Source organism: Physeter macrocephalus, chromosome 7 (genome assembly GCF_002837175.3).
Source record: "Physeter macrocephalus isolate SW-GA chromosome 7, ASM283717v5, whole genome shotgun sequence".
Lineage (NCBI taxonomy): Eukaryota > Metazoa > Chordata > Mammalia > Artiodactyla > Physeteridae > Physeter > Physeter macrocephalus.
The window spans coordinates 72,855,182-72,864,350 of record NC_041220.1 but is presented as its reverse complement, the minus strand read 5'-3'; the positions used below and the strand labels follow the sequence as shown (position 1 = coordinate 72,864,350).

Genomic DNA, 9,169 nt, shown 5'->3' with positions numbered 1-9,169 from the left:
CTGGGTATGAGAGAATGGAGAATATTGTTCTTAGTACGTTTCCGTCTTCAGATTATTTAAGCTAAATTTCTGAAAAAACTCATTATGTAATTAAGACAATTTTTTCACTCTCATTGACTCAGCTGACCATCTTTTTCCAATTTATTAATCACATGCTATGAAATGCCATATTCAACACTGAAAATATGTTTCATTATTTTCCTCTTCAGAAAGAGAAGTTGAAATAAGGGCTTCTTTTCATTCTCTGATGAGCACTGAGCTCCTCCAACAGGAGTCAAGTAAGTATCCACTCTATTTTATTACTCGAAAGCAGTATTTTGAAGTACAGAGACAATGGACTGAGAAAATTACATCTCCTATGTATGCCCCAGACAACATTTCCCAGCTTGGCTGCAGCACAAGGAATCAGCTCATGGCTCGTGTTTACCTTCTGCCTGATAAAGCATAATTATTTCTATTTTACGGTACCCCAGCAAAAGGATTTTTGTGGTGTTTGATGTTTAGTTTAGCCTAATTTTCAAATCATATCTTAATTTTCATGTGTAAGTAAAGATTATATTCAAGGTTTGATAGGTATTCTATTAACTTCTTTTTTTTTTTTTTTTTTTTTAGTGTTAACATTCTTAAGAGCTGAAAACCAAAGCTCTTTTAGGGAATGTAGTCTTTATAAAAAGGGTCAATGTTTTGGTGACTCCTCATCATTATTCTCCCTTGTTTTCGAAGTATGTCCGGTCAAATTACTCAGTCGTATAACAGTAAATTCAAAGACAGCACCTGTTGGCTAGTCTGTTCCTGCTGACTGACTTATTGCTTTCTACATTTTGGGTAACTCTGAAATGCTTGCAAGCCCCACCAAAGTCCGAGCAGATTTGATAATATGCATGATAGAAATTCCTAAGTCAGAACCACAAACTTGTCCACTCTGCAGAATGGTCAATTTGTAAAATATAGTAAGTTGAATTTTAAAGTAAACGTTGACTAATTATTTTTAATAAAAATTTTAATATATTTTAGGTCCTTCATTTGAACGGATAGCCATCGTTCCTTAGCAAATGCCTGTATTTACTGGTATTAGCAAAACTTGAACATTTGTAATTCTGTAAAGATGACCAGTGTTTCCTTGACAAAGTTTTCATTTCAGTTCTTTCTGAATGGTGTTTTAAAGGGTACTGAGTTACACCTTTAGCTCTGATCTTTAAGAAACAGATTATTATGTCCTTTAGTAACTTTACAAAGTGATTGATGGCACACACTTCTCCATCAAAGAGATGCTTATCTAAATCTACAAAAAGATAACTATGCCCGGAAAGCTCATGTAATATTTTTTGCTGAAGATAAAATTCCCTCTGTTTAGGAAGTAGTAGTTCATAAACTGCCATTCTTGAATGGGTTCTTACAACTCGCTCACAAATATCTATGACTCGGCACAAACTTTCTGAAGGGAAATGCAAGCCATTTTCCTTTTTAACACATAACAGTGATCCAATTTTAGAGGATTTGAGATCTGATGCATATAGTGCACTGATGCAGTCCTCACATGTTAAAAGAGCTGATAACTTATTTGCAATATAACCAGCACAACAGGTAAGATTTTGCCTATGATCTGACAGGTCTAGCAATGCCTCACTTAGCGAACAGTCAGACCAGTCTTGGCAAATATCCTCTTTGCGAAAAAGAGTCTTTATAACGCTGATACCATACTGACGCTGAACTGTCCAAAGGGCCAAGTCCGTCCTTCGAGCAACTGAAATGTCAAGGATGCTTACTTCACTTAGAAAAACCTCATCTTGTAATCTGTATCTGGTCTCCAAATTATGGTAAGCTTTCTGGAATGCCATGCAGGTAGGGTTAGAACTGGTTACCAATACCTGTCTAAGCATCTTTAGAAATAATTCCAGATGATCTTGACTGAATTTGTAAGTCAGAAGATACGGAAAAGGCATGACTTTTGGGGAAACATAATTTTGGTAGAGCCATTTTAAGCTCTCAGCATTAAGCAAAAATCCCAGGAATCCCAGTTTTCGCTTACCTTTAATTATTTGATTATTGCTAATGTCAGATAATGTAACAAAAATAGTCTTGGCTTCAATTAACACATGGTTGATTTTATTAAAAGTTTCGGGTAAGAGAGGTCCTTTAAGTCCCTTTCCATAATAGTTCCTACTATTAAAAATGTCAAACAGATTGTTAATTAAGCGTAAGAACTGGATGGTACCAATACAGTTTTGAAAAGGAGGCAGGCCTAATGACAGCAAACATTCTAACGCGCTGGCCACGCTCTCACTGAAGAGTTGGGCAGCACAATTCATTTTCAGTATGTGGTTCTTCAAATTTGCCAGTTTTCTTGGGATTCTCTCCATACTTGATAATTCCTGTTCCTCTAGTGCTACTAACTCCACAAGGTGCTGCCAGTGTGCTGTGCCATTAATAAACTGAATGCTTTGAAAATTCTGAAATGCATTTCTTATTAATCTAAGCAAGTGGCAAGAATCAAAGAAGTATGCAATCTGTTGACTAGAAGATGAAGGATGCTGAAATGTACACTTCATGTTGTCGCCATCAAGATGTATCCCCAACGCTTTTGCCATCTGAACACTGTGAGCTGTGGCATCAGACGTGACGGCTAGAACTGTGACCCCTATGTCACTCAGTTTGCCAATCGTCAGACGAAGCAGCTGAGCTTGCAAATATCCAGACGCCCTGTTTACAAAAAAATAACCAAGAGGTGTCCTCCAGTGACCAGAAATACCCACTGCCATGAGCAAAATAGTTTCTGAGGCAAGTGGCGTTTCATCAGCATCAAGTTTGCCAAGACCAAAGTCCATAAACCCTAGCAAATGGTGACTGCTGGGGTCCCACTGAAGTTGTTGCTTGAGAGATATACCTTTTATTATCAGTGAACAATATTGATATAGCTGGTCTCCATTCTCTACTTTTCGTTGGAGAAAAGAAAAAACGTTGCTGCTGAAACCTGGACCGGGTTTGCATTTGGACAGCCATCTAGAAAATGTAAAAAATGAAAAACATAAAACACAAATGAAGAAATTTAAAAAGGGAAAATGCCTTAAATGGCATTTTCTACTAAAGTAGCCTCAAATCCCTGTTGAAATAAAGCCAAGTATAGTAGCCAAATTCTACCAACATTTCAAGCATATATTCATGGTTATGATAAAATAGTAAGATAATAGAGAAACTTAGAAACACAGAATAGCAATTGAAGATGCAAACATACCACAAAATGTTTAACTTCTTACTCACTTCTTAATAAAAATCAATTACCCAGTTTGTTCTCATTGATGTGTTTGTAATTTAGATCATACACCAGTCTTACCTGTACATTCACTGAGATGAGAAACCTGTTGAGGGGGAAGGAAACCGAGAACAGCTAGTACATCTACCCCATTTTATAGATTAGGAAACTGGGAGGAAGAGGTAGAGGTTAAGCTGCCTGGCCCATATTGTGCTGCTAGTCATGCACAAATGTGAAAACCAGCTTTCCTGAGGCCCTTGTTCAGTGCTTTTTCTCACTGCTCTTCGAATTATGCCCTTTGGGGCAATAGAGTGTCTGCATCTGTTTGCTCCTATCCAAAGTACCTACACTATTATCTCTATCTTAAGAGTTCTTTCCCACTACTGGGCATATACCCTGAGAAAACCGTAATTCAAAAAGAGTCATGTACCAAAACTGTTCACTGCAGCACAATTTACAATAGCCAGGACATGGAAGCAACCTAAGTGTCCATCGACAGATGAATGGATAAAGAAGATGTGGCACATATATACAATGGAATATTACTCAGCCATAAAAAGAAATGAAACTGAGTTATTTATAATGAGGCGGATAGACCTGGAGTCTGTCATGTGAAGTAAGTCAGAGGGAGAAAAACAAATACCGTATGCTAACACATATATATGGAATCTAAGAAAAAAAAAATGTCATGAAGAGATTAGTGGTAGGACGGGAATAAAACACAGACCTACTAGAGCATGGACTTGAGGACATGGGGAGGGGGAAGGGTAAGCTGTGACGAAGTGAGAGAGTGGCAGGGACATATATGCACTACCAAATGTAAATTAGATAGCTAGTGGGAAGCTGCCGCATAGCACAGGGAGATCACCTCTGTGCTTTGTGACCATGAGAGGGGTGGGATAGGGAGGGTGGGAGGGAGGGAGACGCAAGAGGGAAGAGATATGGGAACATATGTATATGTATAACTGATTCACTTTGTTGTAAAGCAGAAACTAACACACCATTGTAAAACAGTTATACTCCAATAAAGATGTTAAAAAAATAATAATAATAATTTTTTAAAAAGAGTTCTTTCATAGTATTTCTTTGACCTTCCCAAACTGCTGATTATTCTTTTCTATTTCTGTTAGTGTCTGTCACTAACAGACAGAATTCTTTTCACTCAGTTCTAATTTACACTTTCTAATTTGTTATAGATCAGGAAAGGAAGTAGCCAAGTTTATTAACTGTCTAAAATAAGACTAAATGGATTGTGAGGTAGACTGAAGTGTTCATCTTCACTGAAGTTTACTTTTATAACTCAAATGACTTTTTTTTTTTAGGTTGAATTTCTGATTTGGGGGCTATATTCCAGGCTGCCAAGGTTTCTTCCTGGACAGCCATCTCTATTTAATTGAAATTTTAATGTACTTCCAGAAGTACTTCAGGACAGGACTTTCCAAATATTTTGCTGCAACCAAGAAGTTTCGTGAACAGAATTTACCCTTACTATATGCCAGGTACAAATATACGTGTGTATATAAATGTATATACAAAATTTAATGCCACTTATGACCCACTAAATTGATTTCAATATGCACTAACAGATTTGAAAAACACAGTTACAGAATGCAAAAGACATACTCTGACTATTTAGGAGACAAAAGTTATTAATCAGTTGTTTATATTTAAAAACAGGGCAAAATAATAAGACAATGAGAAAACAGAATAGTGGCTCTCCACCAGGGTGCTACAGCCCACTAGTATGTTGAAAAGCCTTTTCAAGTGTGTCACCAAATTTTAATCAGTTGTTTAAAATCTATTCTTTCGTAGTAGGATTCTCAAATGAACACTAAAGATGCTAAATGTGTTACGTGTGCAGTATCTAATGAAACTACTTAATGCTTCTAGGTAAAAGTTCTAGTTTAAATAGGTTAAAAAAGCTTATGTTCTGGTGAGCTTGCTTTTTAAATGAAAATTAAATGGTATCTTAATGTCCACAACTAACTAGAATGATGTTTCTCAGGCAGAAAAATATGTGGACTTGTTGATTTTTTTTTTTCAAGTTTTTAAAACTGAGAGCAGAAACACTCAAACCAAGATTTTAGTGTTGTAGGGAAGTGACTGATTTCTCTCTCAAACCAACCTTTTTCCCCGACTCAAGATGAAAAAACACTTTTTCTGATTGTATAAAATGACACGTCCATTTTTTAAAAAACTGAAAGAATATAGAAAAGTGCAAAAAAGTAAAAGTCACTGTTAATACATGAACTTATTTACAAAACAAAAATAGACTCACAGACATAGAAAACAAACGCATGGTTACCAAAGGGGTGGCACGGCGGGGAGCCTGGAGGGATAAATTAGGAATTTGGGATTAGCAGATACACACCACTATATCTAAAATAGAGAAACAACAAGGGCCTATTGTATAGCACAGGGTACTATATTCAATATCTTGTAATAACTGATAATGGAAAAGAATCCCCAGAAGAATATATAGATGTATACCTAAATCACCTTCCTGTACACCTGAAACAATATAGCATTATAAATCAACTGCACTCCAATAAAAATAAATAAATAGATATTTTTTAAAAATCACTTAATATTTCAGGGACATCCTTCCAGATCTCTTTATTTATACATAACTAGATCTCTTTATGTATACATAACTAGATATAATTTTCAAAAATTATACTGAACCTATTTTTCTTTACTATAGTAATGTTATAGACATACTTTTGCATGTTCTTAACTACTGACCTACAGCAATATTTTAAGTGTACACACAGTAAAACTCTTTAGTTTGGTTCATAAATAACTGAACCAACCTGTATTGAAGGACACTTAGGTTGTTTCTAATTTTTAAACAGTACAAAGAGCACCACAATGTGTGTTTGTGGGCACACATACACTTATACATATCTATGTCATTTACGCAATTCCTAGGAGTAGGATGCAGAGCTAAATTTACTTATGCATGTATTAGAATAAATGAACTCAACTTTTAAAGAAGTTTTGGGCCGCAGGTGCACATAATTGAGTGAGTCAATTTAAATATAATTCACATTCCCAAATGGTCCTTCAGAAAGTTTATACCAATTATAATTGACATACTCATCAACATATTTTAAATTAAACATTAGCTTAGTTATGGAATAATTATAGGGAGTCACTTGGGTAGCTTAAAGCTCTGCTTAGGAAAAATATTGTGCTAAAGAGCCATAATGCTGAGCTGGGTGTTCTTCTTTAAGACCATTAGCTCCTCCCACTGTCTTGGTTATTTCTGAAGCTCTCACATCAACTCACCTATACAGGGAGCTAATTTACTAAACTGCAATGAATACCAAAATAGAAAATTAAATTAGAAACAGAAAAAAGTCTACTAAGATCATAGGAAATGTATCACTATTATAATTAGGAAAGCTGAGGGTGCTATGACATTATTTCAAAGGAGTTGTGAAAACAAAGACCCAAAGCTCTGGAATTATAAGAAGCACAGCTGTGGGAAGGTTCTGGACATAAAGAATTCAAGGGAGAATTGAAAAAGGATCTAACATCAGTACAGAGAAAATTAGAGAGGTGACTGATAGCAGCTAAGATAAGAACTGAAGAAATAGTAGTTAGAAATGAGTGAGTGAGGTACCTCTCTAACTGAATCAAGGGTTTTTTAAAATGTAAGTCTGGCTTGGTCTGTCATCCATACAATTGTTTCTCCATTATCATGGGAGAAAAAACAACTATTCATATTTTCTCCTTTCTCCCAAACTTCTAATGCTTCCTTCCCCAACTCTTAGCTATTAACTTTATGTCACTGAGAAAACAGAAGCAATTTGATAACAACTCATTTTCTTACCACCAAATCTGTTAACCTGTTGCATCTGTATCTCTTTTTCCTGTTTCGACGCATGATTTGTCCCCGCTCCTAATTAAGGCCAGACCTCCCTCCACAGCAGTGCTGGATGTGGCCCTCCTGCAGTTGTCCTTTCTGTTGTGTATCACTGATTTTCTTATCTGCACTAGATCACTCCCATGAGCAGGCAAACAAGGTGTAGCATCTGCTATCTCATCAAATATCCTCCCCTCCATTTATGTTCCTTCCACTTAACGGACACATTTCTCTTCTCCTTTCATAGCAAAACTCCTTGAGAGAGTCCATAATCACTGTCTCTGCTTCTTTGCCTTCCAGCATCTCTTGATTCCACTTCAGCCAGGCTTATCTCTCCATCACTGCACTGCAACTGCTTTTATCAAGGTCATCACTGACGTCTCCATCTTGCAAAATCCAATGGTCAATTGACTGTCCTCATCTTAATTGATCTCCAGCAGCATGTGACACAGTGCAATACTATCTCCTTGAAATACTTTCTACACTTGGCTTCTAGGCCATCACAATCTCCTGGTTTTCCTCCTGTCTCACTGGCTGCTCCTGATCAATAAATGTTTATTGAATAAATGAATATTCAATATGATTAGAGATCTAATACTTAAGCACAGATGTGTTGAAAATAGATATAAACGGGGGAAATGAAGGGAAATGTAATCAAATAAAAATTTTTGACCATTCAGATTTCTCAGTATAAAATCTAGGTATTTCCAATATGTTGGAATAATAGATGGCCATTAAAACAAAATTTGGGTGATGGATAGTTTTTTTTTTAAGTCTGGGAGAATACATACCAAACTGCTAACAGTGGTTATTTTGTGGGATTAGGGGAATGGAAGTATAAATATTTTTCACTTTCTGGTATTTATATACTTACATATTGTTTCAATGTTTTATACTAAGCATGTATTACTATCACATTAAACAAGGTAACTTAGTTTCAGACAAAGCATCCAAAAAAATAAGCAACCCTTTGAGTACTAAAATTGTAAATCGAAATAATGACACAGCAAAGGTTACAAAATGAAAAATGACATGAAGAGAAAAAAGATCAGTGTGAGCTGGAATTACCAGAGAAGACTTAATTCAGGAGTTGATGCAGAACTATAGAAATGAAGAAAACCATGGGGGGCGGTGGGGGAGGGAGATGAGAAGTCGCATGGAATGTCTCACATAAACCATAGTGTAAAATCAGTAACTAACGCTTTAAAACCAGTGCAAAGGAGAGGACTTGACTAAAAACCGTGTGGAAGTGATAGCAACATAGTATCTATAAAAATGTCTCCTGCTTACCAGAAAGTAGACATTTATAAATAAGTGTAATATCTGGCCTAAATGGTAAAGTCACATATGGAAGAGAGGGAATCAGCCTATACACAAATGTTCATCTCAATATACAAAACAGCAGTTACAACCAAAAAAATAAAAACAATATAAAGGTCCAGTAGTTAGAGAATGCCAAAGTTAAGTAGGGTACCACTGCCTGATATTCTGCAGCTATTCAAGATCATAACTTTGTAAAAAACTAGTAAATCTAAGCACAGAAAAAAGACTGGAAGAAAATTCCCTATGTTAATAGTAATTGTTTAAGTATAACCTAGAGGAACAATTAATGAATTTTCCTCCTTTTTCTCTCATTTCTAAATTTGTTAGTAGTAGTATTATGTTAATAGCATGTGTGGAGGAAAATTCTCATTCATGTTTTTTTTTTAAAGGGGATGTGATGTACATCATGGTGACTATAGGTGATAATACTGTACCTATATCTGAAAGTTGCTAAGAGAGTAGATCTTAAAAGTTCTCATCACAGACACAAAAAATTTGTAACTATGTGTGTGATGGATATTAACTAGACTTATCTTGGTGGTCATTTTGCAATATATACAAATATCGAATGCAAATATCAAACACATAATTACATTGTATACCTGAAACTAACATAATGTTATGTGTCAATTACATCTCAATTTAAAAGAAGAGGGCTTCCCTGGTGGCGCAGTGGTTGAGAGTCCGCCTGCCGATGCAGGGGACACGGGTTCGTGCCCCAGTCC

The 9,169-nt window shown here is 35.9% G+C and overlaps 1 protein-coding gene across 6 annotated transcripts in view; it reads right to left on the bottom strand.

Annotated features, from left to right (window-relative positions):
* Positions 1-636: 636 nt before the first annotated feature.
* The window catches only part of THAP9 (THAP domain containing 9), a 21,413-nt gene continuing 12,880 nt past the window's right edge, over positions 637-9,169 (bottom strand). For all 6 annotated transcript variants that reach the window (XM_007127561.3, XM_028491992.1, XM_028491993.1 and 3 more), the window contains one exon: positions 637-3,000. In XM_007127561.3, the coding sequence (XP_007127623.2) occupies positions 1,020-3,000 (1,981 nt within the window). In that variant the 3' untranslated portion in view covers positions 637-1,019. The remainder of the gene's footprint in view (positions 3,001-9,169) is intronic.